This window comes from Sinocyclocheilus anshuiensis, unplaced genomic scaffold (assembly GCF_001515605.1).
Source record: "Sinocyclocheilus anshuiensis isolate Anshui unplaced genomic scaffold, SAMN03320099.WGS_v1.1 scaffold43, whole genome shotgun sequence".
Taxonomy (NCBI): Eukaryota; Metazoa; Chordata; class Actinopteri; order Cypriniformes; family Cyprinidae; genus Sinocyclocheilus; species Sinocyclocheilus anshuiensis.
Genome location: NW_015549580.1, coordinates 1,859,479 through 1,883,309, shown reverse-complemented (window position 1 = coordinate 1,883,309; position 23,831 = coordinate 1,859,479). Strand labels below are relative to the sequence as shown.

Here is a 23,831-nt window from a genome sequence, read left to right as displayed (position 1 = left end):
GGAAATACAGTATTTTCCAGGTAAAAGCCAGGCCCTTCTCCAATCTATATCTTCTACCAAAGATCTCCAATAGAACTTTCCTCTTGGAGAAATTTTTTTCTTGAATTGAAAGATTTGGCGTACATGTCTATTGGTACATTCCTTGTCTAAAAAATAAATTCCATCCAAGAACAAAGTAGATTGTATTATGACTGTTCTTCTTTGATTATATAGGGAGTGGCTTTTAACAAGATGAATTAACCCAGGTGAGATTGCTTTAACCACTGTATTAAACTCTTTTGGAGGAATCGGGAAATTGTGGTAAGTCATAAATTGCTCATAAGTAAAAAGGTTACCAGAGTCATCAAATAAGCAGAGGATACCGTTAATATTATTTTGGAACCACCTGGGGAAAAATAAAGATTTATTTCTGACAGTGATATCACTGTTATTCCATAACTGTGTTTTATGAGGTGAAAAACTATGAACATAACACAGTTCCAAGCAAGGAGACATTGCTGATGAAATTTGGTAATAGGTAGCTTAGAAGGTAAATAGTTCCAGGTTTAAATTATATGTCGGACCCCACTGGAGATAACTTTTGGCAATACTATTGTCATTCACACTAGTATTCACTTTCAGAAATTTGTTGGCTGTTTAAAAAAGCAGTGCACTTGCTTTCATGTTTCTATTTAGACTTACCAGACTCACCTATTCTCTTGCAGAGGCAAATATTTCATTAAAATATTCTACGGCCTATAATTAATTTGATACCTCCATCAGTTGTAGAATGCTCATAGATGGTTGTATTGCTCTAAGCAGATGAAAGAAGTGTGTGCATGTGCTCTCGCTGCACATTGAGCACTCTGTAAGCCTCTGGATGAACATGTGTGGATGGGATGGTCTGCATTACTGGTGTGTTAGTGCTGGGCTACAGATGGACAAGTCAGTGGACGCTGTTATGATTTTAATCTGTCATTCTCAGTTTGGCTCTGCATCTCATAACAGTTCATGTTTTGACAGAGGGTCTAAACTGCAGTATAAGAACAGGAATCAGCTCCCATGTTCCTGTTTCTATGATTTTGGCTGTTACTATGGCAACACATGTTGTGTGGGAGAGACAGAGTCAGTGGTTGAGGAATGATCAGATGGCTTGGCAAAAAAAACAGAACTAGACAGACATCTATCTACCACTGACTCATCCATCCATCCGTCCATTTTTCAGTCACGGGCAAGGTCAAGAGGACCGATGCTCATCTGTCAATCCTTTTTAACAGATCATCCTTTTCTGTGTTAGCTTGTGGAAAAGCCAGCGAAGGAATGAAGATCTTCTGAGTCTACTGACAACAGCAAACCAAGTGGTGTTGTAAATAATTAAAAGAGGAAGTAAAGTTATTAGTCCTAAATTGCATTGTATTGTTATTGTAAATTGAATTAATTGAACTTCACTGTCACTCACCATTAATCATTAACCCTTTATGGTAACAGAGTTGCAATAATTAATTTCTACTCATTTCCTTTTAGTCAGTGAGTGCACTCTCCTTTTGTTTTTGTGTGTTTGTTATGGAACGCTGCTTAGAGACTGACGAATGTGAAAGTAATATCAGCATGAAGAGATACAGACTAGTGATATAGACTGAGAATTTATGAGAATGAGTTTTAGGCATCTCTAGTTTGTTTGTCTCTGGTATTTCATTCTTTTTATAAAAAAAAAAGTAACGTGACATGTGGCCAAGTATGGTGACCCATACTCGGAATTAATGCTCTGCATTTATCCCATCCAAAGTGCACACACACTCTTTAACAGTAACATTCTGTCTCTTTCAAGATCTACAATCTATGATAAAACTTTATAGAAACACAAGACAGACAATTATATAAGAATTATGAAAGAAGCAATGAACAAGTCTTTACTCATTACTATTATGTACTCTTGAAAAAATATCCTTAATGCTTAAAAGCTATTTTGTGTGTTATCTTGTTAGACTATTTATGTTTTTATTGTTACTATTAATATAGTTTAAATACTAACATTTTTAAATGTGGATTTATTAAAAAAAAAAAAAATTTCAATTTAAGAAATAAAAAAAACGTATCTGGGTCAAAGTAGAAGTTTATTTACAGAATGAACAATTTCAGTTTTCTACAAGTCAAATAGCCAGAAATGCTGTCATTCTGTGGTTTGTATGCCTTCTTCAGTGATTGAATTACACTGCAGAATTGAAGGGCATTTCATAGAACCTGACCTTTGACCTGCACAAGACATTCTCTAGGAGAAAAATCAAAAACAAAAAATATCACATGGAAAGATTTTTTTTTACACATTTTAGTTGATTCTTGGATAATAGGGAATAAATATAAGATTTACATTTTTTATTGGTTTAATCCATATGAAATATGACAACATGCTGTATACTCATGTCTCAAAGTACTGTGTACTTCAGTACTTTGTACTAAAGATATACAACAAAGTTGTTTAAAATTCCAAGAAAACACCTTTTGTGTTCCCTTTAAACACTAGGGGGCCAACACATAGAAAAAAATCTAAATTTAGGTCAAATATCTATAGCATTTAAATATAAAATATTTAATATATCTGCCAGGCCACATAGTGAATAAGTTACTGTTAAAACTGTCAGAAGATGCAAATCTTGAACATGAATATTTAATGATAATATAAAGTGTGTTTTAAAATGCACAACAACTTTACAAAATAAAGGGGTTTGTGTGTTGAGGGTCATGGATGTCAGTTTGCCTGGGTTGGGTTCCGAATAATGTTATTCGGACTCTAGATCATTGCTTTAGTCTCTTCAGGAGCTGCTGCACTCTGCTGACCATTCTTCTTGATTCGGTAGAAAACAATGATCAGGAACAGAACTGTAAGGGGGGAAAAAAAACACTTTCTCAGTTTGCTTCTTTTTACTCTTAAATATTAAGAGAGCAAAATGAAACATATCAGTCTTACTGAGGAAGCCGAATATTCCTGCCAGGATGCCGATGGTGCCGCTCATGCCCAGCTTCCAGCTGTGAGCTCCTGGCTCGATGTAACAGTAGCCCAATTTAGTGCAGTTACATATTCGCACTAAGAAAAAGAAAGAGATAAATCTCCGATTAGATGTCATACCACGTTATAGTGCAAGTCTATGAGCGAGTTGAATGTTATATAAGAAATAAAGAGAAGAAAAAATAGTTTACCATCAAACTTTTGAGTGATACCCATCCCAGCGTTGTCTTTGATGTTGATGGGAACAGTGGCGTTCAGATCACTTGAGGGCTTCTTCTTCAAAATCAGCTGCACTGAGGTTCCTGCAGATACACAAACAGGTTTACATAGTTACAACAGTAAATAAATTAAATACAACAGTCACACTGTATGTAAGCCTGCTTTTTTTTAAGACTACAGTGGCTAAACTGAAGATCTGCTCACCATCCAGAGGTTTGATCTCAAAGTTTGGTGACTTGCGGTTAATGGAGAAGGTGAAAGGCTCTCCGTAGGGGTCGGCGTCCTTATCTACTGCAGTGAGTGTCAAGGGGGTCATATCCTGGATGCAGATGAAGCCCTGTGTCTTCTGCAGTTTAGGGTAGTTGTCATTCACATCCAGCAGATGAATAGCCACCTTCATCTCAGCCTCCTGCTTATCTCCCTCTGAAAGGAACAGAAATAGATTGTAATATTTACCAAATGACACTCACCTGGAGTGAGTCAATGCATTGGAGCTCTGTTGATTTCTCACCTGTCTCATAAGCAATAATTGTGAGAGAGATCTGCTCCACCATCTCTCTGTCCAGAGCAGCTTTAGTCTTCAGCTCTCCAGAGTCAGCATCCAGCTCTAACCAATTATGTTCATCTCCTTCCATCTTAAACCTGACAAACAGAACATTTACATCCAGGAACTGCATAAAAGGCATTTAAAAATGTTAATTAGTACGAAAAAGAAGTTTCAAAGTTTACTGGCTTCCAGAGAGCTATTTTAAATAACATACAGTGGAGTCAAAAAGTCTTAGAACACTTTGAAAAAAATCGGATTTGTTGTTCCATTTAAACCTAAGTACATAAATAAACTAAATATACCCCCAAAATTAAGGATTTTTAAAAATTGACGTAAAAAGAAACGATTCTGCACTATTGCTAGGTCACTAATGAAATATTTTCAAATTTTACACAAACTTGGAATCCTTGCAGCTCGAGTGCTGCTGTCGCTAAAAACATTCTAAAATGTATATGTAAATGTTTCAGTTCAGCTTTTACTTAAATAATTTCACTTAAATAGTTATGCAAGTCATATGGAATTTGTATTGAATTATAAAAATGTAAAATAGTATCTTCAGTTGTGCTCTCTGACATTTGTACCCCATTGTATATCAAAGCACCAATAAACCTGACAACAATTATATAAAGTAAAAAAGACCATGACATTCCTTTAAGAAAAGGAAATAAATGCAATACGTGTTCTATTTCTTTTATAAGTTTCAACAACTGCTGGAACAAAGCTCTCTCTCTCTCTTCAATAAAGTTGAGAAGTAACATTATCAAAGCACTGCGATCAAACAATCTCATCTCATATATGATCTGATTATATAGGACACACTATGTAAAGCATTACTTGATAGTCTTTCCCTCTGGATCCTTGGCTTCAGCTGTCATTATAATGGTTCCAACCGTGATGTTTTCTGGAACATTGACATTAAGAGTGTCTGCTTCAAACTCTGGAAGCTCGTCCACGTCCACCAGCTGAATGACAACAAATGTGGTGGCATTTTCATTATACTCCACTCCTTCGATCAGGGGCTCGGGATTACGGGCATCGATCTGAAGGTTGAAGACGTTCTGGAGCTCGTAATCCAGTGGCTGAAGATCGAGAATATAAAAAAAAAAAAATTAAGAAATATAAAGAGTACAAAAAGCATAAAACAGAAATGTAGACAGTTTTTGCATTTCAACATGTTCCTCGTGAGTAAAGTCGTGTTACCCGAGCGATGTAGACTCTGCCCTCTCCAGTGGCTTCATTAACCTCAACGGCAAAGAGGTTATGTGGGTCTCCAGCAGTGATGTGATACTCCACTTTAGAGCTTCCTGTTCCTGGGTCATCTGCATCTGTGGCTTTGATGGTGAGCAAAGTGGTTCCCACTTCAGCCAGTTCAGGAACACTGTGGGTCCCATACTGCAACAAGGTGATTGTGAATCAGAGCAGAGATTTAGTATTCAATAATCTACTGGGAGAAAGAATGTAATTTATTTAAGTAGTAAAATAAAATATATATACATCTTTTTTCTCAAAGACAGGGATCTCATTATTGATGTCGATGACCTTGATGATTGCTTTACATTCCGTGGTATGAACTACAAACAAGTTCAAAAGTTAAGATGCACTACATAAATTTGCATTTTCAGTTCATTTCAGTTCAGTTTGTGTGTGTGTGTGTGTGTTTTACCTCCGTCAGTCACACTAAAGGTCAGCACATACTGAGGCACTTCTTTCCTTTGGAAGTATTTGTTTGCCACTTTGATTTCGCCATTGTCTTGGTTGATGGTGAACATTTTTCCAAATGGCTTGGGAGGCGTCTGGCTCAGGAGTGTGTAGTCTAAAAATGAGTTCAGTGTGCCTTCCTCATCACTATCATGAGCAGGCAGAACACCAATTGGATTACCTAAACATGCATATAATTAAAAATGTCAAGAACAAAAATGAAGGAAAATGGCAAAAAGAGTTAATAAATAAATTTAAAAAAAAATTTAAATGTCAAGAAAGTGGGATCCAAAATTCTGAGATCATACTGAAAATCCTGCATTCAAAATCTATTTAAAATCTGGAAGGAATTTTAAGAATTTTTTATTTTTAAACAAACATTATTACACAAAATTAATAAATATTTGAGATTCGGTTGTCTTTCTAGGTATGTGTGACATTGATCATGTAAACACATTTGAATTTTGAAAAGGACAACACTGATACCATATTTTGTAAATTGTTTGACTTTCACTAAAATGTTTATGCATATATATGTATATGTATATATATATATATAGAGAGAGAGAGAAAGATTCTTTAAAAAAAATACATCAGAGAATTACTAAATAGCAGCCTTTTCACCAGTGGTTTCAGACTTTTGGACCTCTCTGTATGCATTTGGTCAGTTTGTGCTATCACCTGCTTTGAACTGATGTAATGTGAGTGTGTGTGTGGTCCAGGTAAACCCTATGTTGTGGGAATCAAATGTCGGGGACATTTGGTCGCCACAACAAGGATAATAAAACCCTGATTTTTCTTTTCTTTTCTACCATGTGGGAACATTGTTTTGGTCCCCATGAGGAAAAAAGCTTATAAATTATACAAAATGCAGAAAGTTTTCTGTGAGGGTTAGGTTTATAATTTGGGTTAGGGTATAGAATATACAGTTTATACAGTATAAAAATTATGATCTCTATGGAAAGTCCCTTTAAAATATGAAAACCCAACTGTGTGTGTATGTATGTTTATAAAGTGTCTCACATTATTACCTATGGGCTCATTCTCTTGCACCTCAAACACAGCTTCATCACACACAGGAGGGTTATCATTCTCATCCTCCACTCGCACATGGATCTCCATGGGTTTTTCCAGCTCAACACCCTGTTCATCTTCTGCTATGACCACCAATATGTACTAAAACACAGACACATACACACACACACACGTCAGGCTTAATATGCAACACTCAGTTTTATACAATAAGTAATAAGGAGTGAAATATGTAGCAGCCCCCGATGTGGTCTACAGATTGGTTTTGATCATTTTTCTCTTTCAGTTCAGTTTCTCATGCATTCCTATTTACCATATTTTTCTCTTCTCTATCCAGAGGAGCGGTAACATAGATTTCTCCATTTTGATTGATGGTGAAGGGGAAGGAAAGTCTTTCTTTCTGTACCAGCCTGTACAATGCAGTGGGATCATTGGCACGCACCTATGACAAATAAATAAATAAATAAAATAATGCAATTAATTATTTAAAATTATATGAATAAAAATAAAAGTATAGACACTGCTTACCATAACATAACATTATTGTTTTTAGATCCAGACTTACTGTGGTAAGATACATAGGGTATTCCTCTTCCAAATTTTCTCTGATGGTGATTGGTCCAGGGCTGACCCAGAGGTTTTGAATGATAGCTATGTTGACCCGTGTCGTGCTGCTCAGAGCGTTTGGAGCTCCACCTCCTAAATCCTCTGCACTAACAATCAGCGCATAGTCTGGATCTTGAAGAAGATTCACTTCTCGTCTTTCTGCTCATACCAAAATAATCACTCGTTAATTATTACTGATTATGAAATAATGATTAATGAAACACTGATTCAAGTTTCTCAATGCTCATAGATTGATTTTTCTGCTCTAGAGTCATTTTGAAACTTTTTCCTTGGTGGAGGAAATATAGACAATGTAAGTTATTAATTTCAAAGTTATTAATATTAAACTATTGTTTATAGAATAGTTTATCACACTCGCAGTTGTGCTCTAACTCGGAATCAGTTGAACCAATTGCTTTCCAAATTATTCAGACTCAGATCTCTTGAAAAACCACAGGCCATCATCACCAAACATGTATAATTACATACCAATTGTTTTCATGAAATTGTAGTATAATAACTGATTTAAAATAAAAGATCTGTAAAAAATTTCAAAGCTTTATGAAGAAGTGTTTTGAAAGCACCCTTCATTATTGATCTGAGTATCAGCACAGCTGTGATTCTCCCATAATAAAATAATGTTAGTTGAGGAGTATTTCATGTCGATTTATTTACTTATTTGACCAGTCACTGTGGTGCTTTAGGTTGTGAGGTTCAGTCAATAAAATATTATTCCACAGCATGATACAAATTAATGAAGTGAGAGGCCTGCACATTTCTGTTGGTCACATGATGTTCATTGATTTGGGCTGATAATGTGGATGCTGAATGGTGAAGTAATCTGGGTTAAATCCAGCCTGATTTCTGAGACTACAGTAATCTGCACTGATGAGGGCTGAACTGCTTGAGCACAGTTAATGGCTGTGTTCTTATTTACAGCACGTGGCACGTTCCACAGACCAGAGTGAATGTAATCAGAGAAGTGGTCATTCATAGACATTAACACACCAGGTTAATCTGAGTGTGTATGTGAGAGCACTGTAATCAGAACTGTTCATTTCAGTCTTATTCTGAATAACATGTTCTGTTCTCCCGCATGCTCTCGTTCGCTCAAATGGAGGAGAGAGACCCAGATACTCAGGAAAAAAAGTTAAAAAAAATGTATCCCATGGCTTAAACAAGCTTCCGTATAACATTGATCAACCAACTGTATTGGTTTAAATTTGCAAATACCCAAGAGACATCTAGTTAGATCCTGAAAATGTACCTGTATAATCACAGGCCTATTTATTTAGAGAAAGCTCTCCTAAGGGACATCTAGTGGTTAGATCTTGAAAATGTATAGTCACAGGTGTATCTATTTAACCATTTCTCATTCTTTATTGTCTAACACAGTGGTTCCCAACCCTGGTCCTGAAGGCACCCCAACACTACACATTTTGCATGTTTCCTTTCTCTGCCGCACCAGATTCAGGTCTTGGAGTCTCTACTAATGAGCTGATGACCTGAATCAGGTGGGTTTGATTAAGGAGACATGCAAAACGTGCAGTGTTGGGGTGCCTCCAGGACCAGGGTTGGGAACCACTGGTCTAACACCCTAATGCAGGCCTGCTTGGGCTGATACGCGTTGGTGTTTTTTAATATGTAGGTCTGTCTTATAATTAAAGGCTTTTTACCTTGCTTGCTATGTGAGTGCCTGGATGTGGATTTTTCTGTTTTTTGCAATGGGATCCACTTTTTGTTTTTGTATTGAAGTTTGTTGTTTGTTTTTACCTTTAAATGTCAATTTCAAAATCATTCTGATGGCACCCTGACTTCTAATAATTTGAATGGCTTTTGTTTCTCTCCTACTCTTCCCCCAAATGTCTATTCTGGGATTGCGTAAGTTTGGTGCACAGGTACGAAAATCTGTGAAAAGGGTGGATTGCTTTATGGCAGCAACAAATACGCATGTACAACTATCCTCTGTAATTATGACAGTTATATATTTACAAATTCCACTCACTTAACTGTAATGTGGCAAAAATAAACAAAACTGCATTCAGTTGCTTTAAATAACATGATCACTGTGTGCGTTTCTGTATGTTCTTACCAGCACGTTCGATGCATGTGTAAAAGGGGTTGTTCTCCAGAGGTATGTTGTTTCTTGGGATACAGTAGTCCTCAAACTTCTTTTTCAGGACTTCAGGACTGCCATGGACCTCCCCGCGGCTGTACCTTACAGTGGGCCTGGCCCTTAGAAATTCTGCTCCTGCAAAGCAACAGAAAGACACACTTTCATCTTCTTTCAAAGACAAATACTGGTTTGGCACTCAACAAAAAACATAATCATAATTAACTTGTACAATAACAACATATGGACGCTTGGGTTTTTTTTCGGAGTATTTTTGTTCTAAATGTGTTGACGTACCTTCCTCTGTTATAAAGATCTCTGCATTGTCCGGGTTAATGCCAAAGTAAAAAACTTTTCCAGGATTGGGGATTTGGTTCACAATGCTGAATCTCAGTTGGGCATTTAATGTGTTGGGATCATCTGCGTCGGTAGCAAACGCCTGCATGAATGGAACTCCTGCACGCACACAAGATGAAAAGTACAATTAATAGTGTGTTCATTGTTTAATTTGAACAGTTTAGAGAATCACCAAGTTTTAGCATCCATTGATAATGTGTGCGTTTCTCACCTGCAGGTGAATGCTCTCTAACACGGCCACTGTACTGATTCTCACTAAAGACAGGGGGATTGTTGTTGACATCAACAACTTGCAACACAACTGAATAAGGCCCATCAAGGGTTTCACCATCTGCTGAACGTGCTTCAATCTGAAGAAAAACACACATTTAGAATAGTTTGTTCTGGAATTTATATTTACATGTCATCATACTGTTTGCAACGTTATATGTCTCGCCGTGTGACATGTTATACTTCATATTTTGAAATTAATATTATATATTTTTGATTTATATCATTTATATAATACAGTGATTAAAAAGGTGAAACATATATAGTGACCAGGACTTGAAATATAGACTTTCCATATACATATATTTAACGTAAAACCATGTTGCTAAATATAATCCACGGTCATGTTGTACATCAACAGTGTGCTTTGTGCATGCTAGAAAAGAACAATGTAGGGATTTTGTTTCTTTTTGAAGACCCAGGTGTTTGCATATTATGTGTGATATTTCATAATACAATAATAAATTACATCTAGATGGTGGTTTTTCTCAGGACTCCATTCCAGAGGATGCTCCAGAAATAGCCAGCCGTCTGAAGAGACACTGATCTTTCCTTCAGTCTCTCCGCTTACATGGTATGATGAAACATCTTCCACTGCAGATGTAAACTGAACAAAGAAAACATTTCTAGAATATTTTCAATCAATACATTTAAAAAAATTACTGACGATAGACTGGAGATGTTCTAATAAAAAAGTAAGCGTTATGTCTGTCTTCATAACTAAACCATCTGTCAAAACTAACCCCTAAAACACAAAAACGGAGCCTAGGGTACCTGGTACATGGCATAGGGCACAGGTGTAGCCTCTGGCACATCTAAAACTAGATGTCCTAATGGCCCCATTTTGTCCTAATCCCATGACCCATGAGCCAGAGAGAGAGAGAGAGAGAGAGAGAGAGAGAGAGAGAGAGAGAGAGAAAAGAATTATGAAGCCATATGAAAAATAACACCCTAAGTTGCAGAATTTAAAATGACTTATTGCAAAATCACCATTATAGATAAGCATATTGCCAACTGCTACAATATATTGTCTGTTCTAAATCTAGTCAGTCATGAACAACATTAGCAGCCAATATTCTTTCTGAGAATGAGATTTCCCTGCATACTAATAAAACACCTTACATTTGACCACACTTCTTAATAAATAACTAAATAAAGTTAGTAATTAAATTACTAAACTATTGTCTTACTGCAATATAAACAGTCATTTATTTAATATCAAATCAATAGTCCATTAAACCTATCTGTGCTTTGAAGGTTGCTGAATATTCCCATTTCTGTGGATTATTTATGTAGAACAAATCATTTAACTTTCCGAAAGAATTCAGACTATGTCTGTGTGTCAGGTCTTTGACTGATTAATGGAGTGTGGGCAGAGAAATGGACTTCAGCACAGTTACTCATTTATGGACTGAATAAAAGATCGTAAGGACACTACAAGGTCACAGAGTTAAAATCCTACTCGCACAAACACTTACAATGCTGATGAGAAGGGTCAAGTGTAGCAAATGTGCACCTCTCATGGTCCCGGACAACAAAGCCTGATGGAAAAGAAATGTCAACATGTGAAACACTGCCTTTAATTAAGTTACTGCAAAAGCAATTGTAATTTACAACAGTGACATTTATTTGCCAAATAACTTTATTCGATGACTATTCCCTGACATGATGGCCCCTGCTGTGCAAACTGAGCAATATTAGAGCATAAAGTGGAGCCACATGGTGTGACAAAAGCCTAATTACAAGCTGCCCAGTCAGGAAATAGACCCATCTTCTTTGATGTTAAACTTCAGTCAATGATTATTAGCAAAACGTACTATTCAACCAGTCCTGAGTAATATTTTAAAACATTACAAATATTTCAGCAATATAAAAGATGCTTTCCTATGTGTGTGTGTACAGGAATTTCCCGTTTTATTTCTCCCTCTATTCTCAAACTAATCTGTGTATATTTTGACAGTCCTTCTCATATGCATAAAAATAGTGCATGTGTGGCATTTGATGGTGACATCATGACTCTCGTCATGTGGTGTAGTGCGTGTGTATTTATTTTTTTTACATGAATCGCAACCCATAAAAAGGTTATTTAAAGGTCACTTGGCATTCGAGCGTGGTCGGTGCCTCTTGTGCCAGACAGCGCTGACTCAGTGCACATGTGTGTTTTTGTGTGTCACCACTGTAGTTTATCAGACTTTACAATGTCTGTACTGACAGTCATATAACAAAACCGGGACTTTTTAAACAAATTAAATAATTATGTACATTTGGATCCACACATCCACACAACAAAATATGTATAAAATGTAATACAAAATATATATTAAGTAATAGTGACAGTTTTGTACCTTTTTTCTCTGAGAGTGTAGCAACTGTTATACATTCAGCGAAACAGTATAGCAATATTTCAGGGTCATTTCAGGATTTAGATCAACAATAAAATACCAATTCATTCTCAAATTAAACATTAGCTTTGTCATTTGAAGATTTTGCTTTGTAAAAGCCAAAGAAGTATTGGTTTCTCAGTTTAACATGTCTTTAGTCACATCATTCAGTTAAGTCAACATGGGGCGATTATTAAACACTTGGTAAATGAAAGTAAGTTGCAGATCACAGATCAATAAAGGAAGTTGTATACAGGTGTAGCTCCATACTTCAGCCCTCAATAAACATATTTATCTAGATAAACAATAAACAGATTGTTTATCTGATCACACACATAATATGTGTGAAGAGATAAAGATCTCTAGATAAATCTGATTGTGTTGGTGGCAGTCTGAGTCCAAGAGTAGATTAAGCTGTGTCGGCAGTTTTACTGAAATATTGTTTTGAAATAAGCTGTAAGGTTTAGTGCTTTAGTGATACTGGATTTTTATTTCAGTTATATCTGTTGGATCTATTGTGAAAGACAGACACACCTTGAGACAGATGTGACACAAGGTGACATTGAAATTAATGTGACCTCTGATAAGCTACTTAAGTTTAAAACTCTTGATCGACAATGTACAGATCAATTGGTTGATATTATGCGTGTCAACATATTTAACGAATCAGGACGTTCTGGTGCACAAGCTGAAATCAATACTCATGTTCTATGTTATAAATATCAGCTCAACCAGTTGTAAAAATGAGACTAAAGTAAATGTGACCATTTTCATTCATACTTTTTTGACTTTTCAAACTAAAAGTGATTTAAATCAAAACTTGGATATTCAAACAAGATATAAAAATGCAATGACAGTCCATTAACATTAGGCTAGATGGCTTTAAAAGTTTCTAGTATCAAGGTATGGGAGAACAAAAGGCCCAGGCTTGTGACCTCTGATGACATTCTGACAAGATCAAAAAAATATCATAGATACATTTGTTCCTCTAGCAAATATGCTCATAAATAAGTTTGCACCTACGATGCTACAGCAAGTTTCAATACGTTTGAATGCCCTTCCGCATAAGCCGGTCAACACCCTTCTGAAAGCTCTGAGCAAAATCAAACAAGATCATAACCTATCGTAGGCCTCGAAAGCAACATTTCAATGCAAATGACATATCGGTAACTATCAACATATACTTTCAAAATCAGCTTAAACTCAAAGAGAACAACTAAGAAGAAGTAAAGAAAGGATAACAGACACAGACCTGCCAGCAGAGCTCCTCTCCTCAAAAGACTGAGCATTTCAGTCTTGAAGTGCTTCCTGCTTAAGTCAAAGTTTAACTCTGCTTTATTGAGCCTAATCATTATCTACTGATTCACTGCTCAGGGGAGTGGACTGTAAATTTAAGGTATCTTATGATATCCTTTGGCAAATATAGTATTCTGGATTGGTGGATGTGTTAATATTAAGCATTTAATTAAAATGGCAAACAACAAACATGCATCAAAAATCCTCCTTTGTAATCAGGGGCCTTACGTCAATAATTTCTATGCAAGATGATAAGGAAAAAGGGGACAAAGCAGAATTCTGAAGAGAAGCTTGGACAAAAAGAGAAAATATATCGGAAACCAAGCTGTGTGACAGATGAAAATCACTGTACATTCACAGAGAGTGTAAAGATCACCTTCACACAGCTGTGTGCTCACGATCTTGAGTAATATAGGCCTGCAATCTTTGATCCTTGATCTTTTGACAGACTCTCGCTTGGTTGTGCTCCATGTTTCTCAGTTTCGTCTGATACTGAAAATGAATACATTTGCAAGAACTTCTGAGGTATTCAACAGTGACACCTAAAAATAAACTTTATTTACTTACCCTCATGTCGTTTTGTTCCAAACCTGCAGGGCTTTCTTTCTTCTGTGGAACACAAGAGAAGATATTTTGCAAATGTCTAAGTGGTTTTTGTTTTTTTTTATCTATACCATGAATGTCAGTGAAGTCCTTTGTTTGTTTTGGACCCCATTAACGTTCATTCTATTGACAAAAACAGCTGAAACATTTCTAAACTATTATCTTTTGTGTTCCACAGAAAAAAGACTTGAAGAATGATTTGAAACATTCTGATCAATTATTATTGGTAAGAGTGATGGCACACTTTTTCTGGGCAATACTTACATAAAATAAGTTAAAGCAAAAATGGGTATGGATACTGTAAAATATTAACTTCTGAAAAATCTATTGTAATCACTTCCTGTAAAAGTGACCCCTTCAATGTAAATATCGAAGGTTAAAGGCACCTTGAGTGGTAGTTACTCAAGAAGTTCCCATGGTTTTCCATTGACTAATTATTATGCAGCCGTATCAGCATAATGGAGAGAAGTAAGAGGGTAAAGGTTATGATTATGAATAACGATACTTAGTGCAGGCATTAGTACTGAAACAGAGAAACCTGTTGCTGCAGATATGAACTATTATACTGCAGCTGACCACATTTTCAGTACCATTACAACTCTGTTGGTGTAATTGGAAGTTTGCAGTAATGTTTCATTGAGTCACCAGCTGCCTCATGCATAGTGGATCTGACAGGAAATGACCTCAAAATGAGCAATACCTGACAATCTGACACACTCCATGTGTGCCCATTTACAGCAAATATTCATAAACAAACAGGCAACACAGCTGCCTAAATAGCTTCAGTCTTACACCGTTTTAACACATACACATTCATAATCATTCATTATCATTCACACTGCAGTGATCACACATCAGTTGAATGTGTCATTCATTTGTCCTTCTCACCTCTGAAAGGAAAGTAGGAGTGTTTCTGAATAACAGGAACAATTATTACACACATATATATACACCAGCAGGACTGAGGCTGTAATAAAAAGATGCTTTTATATACATACGTTATCTGTGAAATATCTTTATATATAAAATACATAATACATAAACATTAATATATTAATTATAATGAGATATCAATTTTGTAACACTTTACAATAAAGACCCATTAGATAACGTTAGCTAATGCATTGACTAAAAATGAGCAATATATTTGTTACAGTATTTGTCACGAATTCGGTCCATGGACTTCCGTTTATTCACCACCAGAGGTCACCCTTTCCATTACATTGACTCTCGCACAACACAAACTGTTGCATAGCACCCCGGACTACATATCCCATCATTCTTTGCACGATTTGCACACTGCACTGATTGCACTCATTGCACACAGCTGTTTCTAATCACCTCACTCACTATATAACACCCACTCTAACCACCTTTCTCTGCTGAGTATTGTTTAGCCCGTACCCCATTCCGAGTCTCTGAGTTTTCCTTGTTTTTGCCTTGCCTGTTTTCGCGGTTTCTGATCTTTGCCTGTTTTTCTGGATTTTTCCCTCTCGTCTCGCCCCTGTGATTCTGTCTGCCGATCGGTGACCTACGCTAGCCCTGGGACTATTCTTGTGTTTTGCCCGCCATTTACCTGTTTACCATTGTTTGACCCTGCCTGTTTACCACGTCTCTTTAATAAAGCCTGCAGATGGATCCACACGTCTCACGTCTCGTCAGCCCCGTTACAGTATTAATCTTTGTTAACATTAAAAATGTGTATATGTAATCCATTGTTAGTTCATTCACTGGATGTTGAAATTAACATTAACTAGGATAAATAAAGCTTTAGAACGGTTTCATTGAATGTAACTATGTGAAAATATCATTTTAAAGTGTTAAGTGTTACCATAAATCTTATAAAAACAAGCTTACTTGATTAGTGACCCAGAAACAGGAAATCTTTTGTTTCAATCTTTTACTTTTTATGGTTTCTTTGTTAAATTTGTCAAAATCTTTAAAAGTAAACAATTTCCAATATTAATTAAGATATTAAATCCCACTTTCAGTGTATATTCAGACTTTTGGACCCTAGTGTATGCTTAATTGTAAATTGGTTGAAAACACCTGATTGACACCTGATTAAAATGATCATTTGTGCATAATGGACAGGGAAATACATGTACAGCATCTGTATCTAAAGCTATTATCCCATAATAAAATGCCTCCATATGCACACCACAGGAACAGCTGGTGTATGTTTTAATCAAGGTTAATGCATTTCTGTTATATGATATGAGAGACCCCAGCTGAAAACATAATAATATAGATGCTTTTCGGCTTTTCTGGATGTGTGCACTTTCAAAAGGACAAAACATTTCAGATTTATCATTAAAAAAAAAAAAGCTGCATTTTATTTCTTTTGAATGCTATATGCTCAAACTGAGCAAAAGCTGGACAAAACGTTTTCACACACACACATAAGGTACGACAAAGAGGTTCCACAATTCAAAAGAAAATCCATCAGGAAAATCATAAAAAAGTAAAAGGATCAATTTTAATTTGTTGGGGTTCCCACAAAAACATGTTTGTATTTCATGGCTTTTGAAATGTTTGGAGGACGATGGGTAACACTAGAGCGTTCGGTCCTTCGCAGAGGGAGCGAGAAGCCTGTAATCGACGCTCTTCTACAGCACAGTCTAATATAGACATCCATGGCTTTCTTAAATCACAAAATGGGAACAAAACAAACATTTGAACAGATACTTTCCAAAATGTTTGAACCCAAACTTCATATAATACAATTCAAACTTTCAGAGCCATTCAAAGTCTACACTATACACTCATCAGGTCATGACATGATTTAGACTTGAGTTTAAAGGCTGCTTGCTTGTTCTTCTTAGCAACAATTCTGTCAATGAAACGCTTTGCTTTCTTTGGGAGACTCTCTCGGTGCTTTTGAAGAGAACAACGCCTGGTGAGGTTCTCTGTGCTGTCTCTTTGTAGACGGAGCTGGCGGATGATGCCCTCAAACAGCGGCCAGACGTTGTGTTGCATTGCTGCTGACGTCTCAATGAACTTACAGTCAAAGACAGCAGCAGACGAACGACCCTCTGAAAAATGAAAAATAAAATAATAAACGAAAATTCTCAGTGATCTAAGGTATAAACAAAGAGTACTTTATTAATCCCATAAGGGGGTTTGCAAATTATGAAGATTAAATAGCAATTGTAATGCTACTAATAGAAGTAACTTTAGGATAAGGAGTAGAGAAGCACTAAAGAGTTTTACTATTTAAATTCAGAATCACTTACCACTAATGGACACTTCTCTGCAGCGAACCAGGTCACATTTATTGCCGACCAGGATGATAGGAGTGCAGTTGGCTTCACGCTGACGTCGAAGCTGAATACGAAGATCAGATGCGCGAAGGAAGCTTGAACGATCTGTTATGGCATAAACTATAATGAAAGCGTCTCCTGTCAGCAAACAATGCTCCTGTGTCCAACTGCCCTCATCCTGATGGAAACAGAAATCAGAATGTCTTACAACCTCCAATCATCAAAGTATATTAATATAATCAAAGTATATTAATATAAATTGCTGATAAAGTAAAGATGTTACCTGTGAATCCCACATGTCGAGTAGGGTAACGGAGGCCCTCTCACTGTCTACTGTTATTGTCTGCTCAAATACTTCACCTGAGATCATTAAAAGGGACAAAGAGTTGAAACAAGGTTATGAATAGTGGCCATGGCAAAAATGTACAAAATTACATTCACTGAGTACACACATTATAGCCTATATTGACAATAAAAACATCTTTATTTTAAGTTTTCGGAGCAATATTCTTGTGGCGCCCCTAACATAAAGGCCAGCGTTCCGTCAGATGCGACCTTGAAGCAAAGCGCTCCTGCATCCTTCTGTTGCTATGGTTACCTCATCAGGCGAACGCGATTTGTTAGCGAGCGTCTGTGTTCGAACATATGCGCCCTAACAAACTTCTATAGCCTAACAATAATAAATGCTCATTCATGTATTCATCATGTTCGTAATTCAATTATTTCGCATAATATTAAATTAATATGTTAAGTTTGCACTTCAGCAGTCCATAAAAAAATAAAAAAAAATGATATATATATATATATATATAAAGCCTCTGCTTGGTATGCTCCCCTCATTCTAAGTAAATCTATTGCATTGTAATAATAATAATAATAAACATTTCCCTAAATCTGTTTTTCTCTCTTTCCCATGTACCCCAGTTTGCAAGCGCCTGGCCTAGGTTTCTAAACGTTCATTCATAAATAAATAAATAGTACAAAGTAATAGTAAAAACATTTACATGAAAAGAATGTGTACCCTACACTCAAAACACTCAACCTTTTTTTAAGATTTACGCAATTTCATTAATATAATAGTAAATTTCCATCAAATTGAACTGAATAATCTTTACGTAGCCTATTTTAATTGAATAATTGATTACGAATTGAATTATTCAATTATTCAGTTATTCAATTAAATTCAATTACGCAAGGATTTTTCATTAAATTTACTGTTAATTACATTTGTGTACTTTTATGACCCCAACCTGTTGTTTTGACTTTCTACATAATTCTACGCAAGTGACCTTTACATGGCTCCAACTTGTGCGTTTCTGAAATGTTGAACTGCACGATTATGATTATGCTGAATTTATGAATACTTAGCCTAAATATAACCGCTATAAACAGGCTTATACCCAAATCACAATCCGGAACAAGAACGTCACTGGAAAGCCAGGTGATTTCTTGATAGTTTATGTGTCTGTGAACAGTTTGAGTAAAAAGCGAAAATGAAAAGTCCAGTTAATTGTCCACATACCTCCATATAACTCGCATTCGCTGCCCATGCTGTCCGATGCTCCAGCGAATATACTAGCGAGCGCGGACTTCCCGACGCCGTTGTCTCCAAGCAGGACAACAGTGAATGGTCCAAGCGAAGCTGGAGTCGCAGACTCGGTGGAGAGAGCGGAATCTGAAGAGGCGGACGAGCAGTAACTGGAGCTGGACATACCGATGTCGGGACGCGCGAAACCATCGCTCAGCAGTTGCCCTCCGTCCGTCCCGCAGATGCTCCACCGGTGCAGGTGATGCTGAACGTGAATACTGTGGCGCCGCATGCTCGCCAGCAGGGTCATTTGTGCAATTCCACGATAAACACTCGGTTAAACGACGGTTGTTTCTGTGAATGTGACTGAACAAAGAATTAACGGACTAAATCGGACGCTCCAAATTGTGCTCCAAAAGTAGATCCAGTCCCATCCAGCAGAAACCTGCTCAACAAGGTCTAATTGCTCTTGGCTTCTTTGTTTTCAAATAAGCACACCCGACTGAGGATTGGTGCTGTTTGCCCTGGTAATCCTGTATGTCTAAATTTTGCGCAGTGATGTGCTTTGAGCTCTCAGTGCAGTTCATGGTTATATTAAGGTCTCAGTATCGGTGAGGATTTCCTTGACGTCATTTCTCTCTCCAAATGAGCTGCAGCGGGTCTTTCCTTACCCTGGGTGTCTAGAGCAGTGGTTCCCAAACCTGTCCTGGAGGCCCCCCTGCCCTGCACCTTTTGTATGTCTCCCTTATCTAACACACCTGATTCCACTCATCAGCTCGTTAGTAGAGACTGCAAGAACTAAATTGGGTGTGTCTGATTAGGGAGAAATACAAAATGGGGGGGGGGGTTGGTGTACTGCCTCAAAAGAGGGTGCCTCAAAATGAGCATGATGAGAAAAAAGTAAAATAAAACATTGTAGATTGTAAATGTTGTCTTAGAGCTATTTCTACCAGATCTAACCCTTAAATTTAATTTGATCAACTAATGTATAAGTTAAGTTAATATTTTTGGGTTGAATAAAGTCAAATAAATTAGATGTTACCACATGAGAAATTGTACATATTCAGTGAAGAAAAATACTTAAAGGGACTACTAAAATGAAAACACTTTCATCATCTTCATGACATGCTGGTTTTGTCTCGTATACCTAAAGGCTACAACACACACCAGTTTTTGTTCCATGCTGAGTCATACAATCTAATCCTCTCATTATAACATAAAAGTACACAATGTAAATAATATTGATTGCGCAGTGTATAGAGAGATTCATTGGTCATAACAGAACTTTGAGAGATCGAAATGAAAAAAGAGTGACAGCTTTTTAGTGATTATAAAGTGAGCGCTCTTTGCGAGTATTATCCATTCAAAATGCAGAACTTTTATTTTTCGGCCACACACACGTTGCAAAGTTTCGGGAATGACATTCGCATATTTATGCGGGATTCAATCTCGACATAGCAGTGATTGAGATATAGCAATGGATTGGACAAAATATGTGTGCATTAAGACTATATATAGAGCACCCTCACTAATTTCAGAAGCACCCTCAGTGATTTACTTCTGGAACCAGGCGCTTTTATTGTATAACTGTATACAAAAACAACAAAATACAAATGCACTAAATAAAATAATCTAATAAATGCATATTTACAATAAGCACAACTCAAATAAGTATTAAATAATAAAATAAACAAATAGAGAAGGCTGACTATAATCAGCTTGCTTCCATTTAGTGGGATATGCCTGCTCTTCATCTTAATTAAAAAAGCCCATCTGGTCATCAGTGATGCAAGGACAAAGTTTGAGTGTGTGCACACAATATCTGAACGAGAGCAGAGCCAAAGGGGTGCAAGATCTTCATATACTTGGGGTTCGTTGGCATCAAAAGTTTGAAAGCCTCTGATCCCTAGCTAACAAAAATATGTTCTGAGAACGTTTTGCTAACATTTCCACTAAGTTATAACAACATTATTTCTGAATGTTCCCAAAAATGAAGGGAACATTCCATATTGTCATTGCAAACACTATAACTTTACAATTTTCGCTGAACATTCTGAAGCAAGTGGTTACATTAAAAAAAAAAAACATTAGACAAACATCCAACTAAAACATTTTCAGGAAAAAAACATTTCATGAACAATTGAAGATTATTAAAGAAAATTATTAAAGACTAGATAACTTTGACAAATGTTATAAAAAATAACGTTTGTTTATAACTTTGAGAGCATCTAACCAGAACGTTAGCCAAAGTTCTGAGAAATGTTCCCTGTTAGCCGGGTCTGTATGTCTGAAAAGCTGCACAGACCAACTGGATAAAGTAAACTGCAGGTGGCATTGTCAGTGACATTATGCAACCTTGATTAGTGTGTTGGTTGGCATAGTAAACCAGTTAAGGCCAGGTTAAAGCAGGACACCTAGGCAGGACAGTAGATCCTTTAAGTGGCCCTTTTCAGGACAACTAATCACATTTGGTATAGACACAGACAAACAAAATAAGACATTATCAGTTGTTAGTTTTCTGGACTGGTACAGCAAATAATATAATATATACTAAAAATGTATTTTAAATCAAGTTCTGCTAGACTCAATTTGAAACTCTGTAACCAATACCATCATAAGATCAAGACTTGCATGCAAACACCAATCCAAAGGAGATCAATGTGACCATAACTGAATTAAATTAAGACTCTATTAAGCAGGGCTGTACAGTGCGACATATATGTCGCACGTGCTACAAAAAAACTGGTCTGTGCGATGAATAAATTTACCACTGTAGCACGGGTGCGATACAATTTTGCATGTTCAAGTGATGAACTCCATTACTTGTGTTTGTTTTCAGACATGATAACAGACGTTTTATACTTGTGCTACAACTTTTTTGCCTGTGCTACAAAACTTTCAACCTCTGTAGCACCAGTGCTATGTGAAAAAAAAGTTAACGTACAGCCCTGCTATTAAGATGTATAGCCTAATTCTCATTAGGAATTTGTCTCTTTGTGGTGTTTATGACATTGCTTCTTGTCCACATATCCACAGATACTTATGAAGAAATCATAAAAATAAGTTGTTCTAGCATGTATTCACCACTAGGAGTCTCTAGACCAACACAAAAGAACGCATTTTTAAACATTGCTATATTTTGGGCTAATTTAACTAACATAAACAATATTTGTAATTTTTTATTTTGGAGTTGTAATATTTAGTTTTATAGTTTAATATATAGAATAAAAAGTGTTTTTACGCTCTTTAATTTGTACTGAGATAATTCGGCAGTAGTGGCATATGAATCAATGATATTTTCCTCTTTAATATTTGCAGCAAGAAATAAACATGAATATTTGAATGCATGTTAAAAAAATCTGAACAATTTAATACAAACGAATGTCTCATGAAATCGATCAATCAGAGACTGTGTTATTCCTGTTATTTCTGCTATTACTGAGTTATTTCTGTGTTATTAATGTGTTATTCCTGAGGTTTTCTGTTATTACTGTGTTATTACTGTGTAATTTCTGTGTTATTACTGTGGTATTACTGTGTTATTACTGTGGTATTACTGTGTTACTAATGTGTTATTACTGAGTTATTAATGTGTTATTCCACTGTGTTATTTCTGTGTTATTACTGTATGGAATTCCTGTATTATTCCTGTTATAATGCGCATTTACTGAATTATAACTGTGTTATTATTGTGTTATTACTGTGGTATTACTGTGTTATTCCTGAGTGATTTCTGTTATTACCATGTTATTACTGTTATTCCTGAGTAATTTCTGAGTTATTCCTGTGTTATTACTGTGTATTCCTGTGTTATTACTGTGTATTCCTGTGTTATTACTGTGTATTCCTGTGTTATTACTGTGTATTCCTGTGTTATTACTGTGTATTCCTGTGTTATTACTGTGTATTCCTGTGTTATTACTGTGTATTCCTGTGTTATTACTGTGTATTCCTGTGTTATTACTGTGTATTCCTGTGTTATTACTGTGTATTCCTGTGTTATTACTGTGTATTCCTGTGTTATTACTGTGTATTCCTGTGTTATTACTGTGTATTCCTGTGTTATTACTGTGTATTCCTGTGTTATTACTGTGTATTCCTGTGTTATTACTGTGTATTCCTGTGTTATTACTGTGTATTCCTGTGTTATTACTGTGTATTCCTGTGTTATTACTGTGTATTCCTGTGTTATTACTGTGTATTCCTGTGTTATTACTGTGTATTCCTGTGTTATTACTGTGTATTCCTGTGTTATTACTGTGTATTCCTGTGTTATTACTGTGTATTCCTGTGTTATTACTGTGTATTCCTGTGTTATTACTGTGTATTTCCTGTGTTATTTCTGTGGTATTACTGTGTTATTCCTGAGTGATTTCTGTTATTACCATGTTATTACTGTTATTCCTGAGTAATTTCTGAGTTATTCCTGTATTATTTCTGTTATTACTGTGTTATTCCTGTGTTATTTCTGTGTTCTTAATGTTAATTTTGAGTTATTCCTGTGTTATTACTGTGTTATTCCTGTCTTATTACTGTTATGTCTGTCTTATTACTGTGTTATTCCTGTTTTATTACTGAGTTATTAATGTGTTATTCCTGTGTTATTACTGTGTTATTCCTGAGTAATTTCTGTTATTACCATGTCATTACTGTGTTATTCCTGTGTTATTTCTGTTTTTCCTTTGTTAGTTCTGTGTTATTACGGTATTATTCCTGTGTCATTACTTTGTTATTCCTGTGTTATTACTGAGTTATTAATGTGTTATTCCTGTGTTATTAATGTGTTATTAATGTGATTATTACTGTGTTATTACTGTGTCATTTCTGAGTAAGTTCTGTTATTACTGTGTTATTCCTGTGTTATTTCTGTTATTAATGTGTTAATTTTGTGTTATTCCTGTGTTATTCCTGTGTTATTACTGCGTTATTACTGTG

The 23,831-nt window shown here is 36.0% G+C and overlaps 2 protein-coding genes across 2 annotated transcripts; both read right to left on the bottom strand.

Annotated features, from left to right (window-relative positions):
• Nucleotides 1-2,081: 2,081 nt before the first annotated feature.
• LOC107657630 (cadherin-17-like) lies at nucleotides 2,082-13,493 on the bottom strand. The gene is made up of 19 exons (XM_016445784.1): nucleotides 13,459-13,493; nucleotides 11,298-11,366; nucleotides 10,600-10,674; nucleotides 10,295-10,432; nucleotides 9,767-9,905; nucleotides 9,496-9,654; nucleotides 9,178-9,336; nucleotides 7,045-7,244; nucleotides 6,793-6,921; nucleotides 6,479-6,623; nucleotides 5,413-5,628; nucleotides 5,244-5,320; nucleotides 4,950-5,141; nucleotides 4,584-4,828; nucleotides 3,714-3,844; nucleotides 3,407-3,625; nucleotides 3,175-3,285; nucleotides 2,945-3,061; nucleotides 2,082-2,856 (listed from the first exon to the last, which is right to left on the bottom strand). The coding sequence occupies exons 2-19, from the start codon at nucleotides 11,346-11,348 to the stop codon at nucleotides 2,768-2,770; spliced, it is 2,592 nt and encodes an 863-aa protein (XP_016301270.1). The 5' UTR covers nucleotides 11,349-11,366; nucleotides 13,459-13,493; the 3' UTR covers nucleotides 2,082-2,767.
• Nucleotides 13,494-16,562: 3,069 nt separating this feature from the next.
• Nucleotides 16,563-19,623, bottom strand: LOC107657629 (GTP-binding protein GEM-like). The gene is made up of 4 exons (XM_016445783.1): nucleotides 18,891-19,623; nucleotides 17,652-17,728; nucleotides 17,342-17,546; nucleotides 16,563-17,140 (listed from the first exon to the last, which is right to left on the bottom strand). Exons 1-4 carry the CDS (start codon nucleotides 19,204-19,206, stop codon nucleotides 16,863-16,865), a joined length of 876 nt encoding a protein of 291 aa, XP_016301269.1. The 5' UTR covers nucleotides 19,207-19,623; the 3' UTR covers nucleotides 16,563-16,862.
• Between the last annotated feature and the right edge of the window lie 4,208 nt (nucleotides 19,624-23,831).

Excerpts from the sequence above, each read along its gene's own strand:
- LOC107657630 (XM_016445784.1), bottom strand. The coding sequence starts at position 11,348 with ATGAGAGGTGCACATTTGCTACACTTGACCCTTCTCATCAGCATTGTA. Across the intron at positions 6,624-6,792 it reads ATAGAGAAGAGAAAAATATG|TACATATTGGTGGTCATAGC; the intron begins GTAAATAGGAAT and ends TCTGTGTTTTAG. Across the intron at positions 2,857-2,944 it reads AGGAATATTCGGCTTCCTCA|TTCTGTTCCTGATCATTGTT; the intron begins GTAAGACTGATA and ends CCCCCCTTACAG.
- LOC107657629 (XM_016445783.1), bottom strand. The coding sequence starts at position 19,206 with ATGACCCTGCTGGCGAGCATGCGGCGCCACAGTATTCACGTTCAGCAT. Across the intron at positions 17,729-18,890 it reads CGAATGCGAGTTATATGGAG|GTGAAGTATTTGAGCAGACA; the intron begins GTATGTGGACAA and ends TAATGATCTCAG. Across the intron at positions 17,547-17,651 it reads TCGACATGTGGGATTCACAG|GATGAGGGCAGTTGGACACA; the intron begins GTAACATCTTTA and ends TGTTTCCATCAG.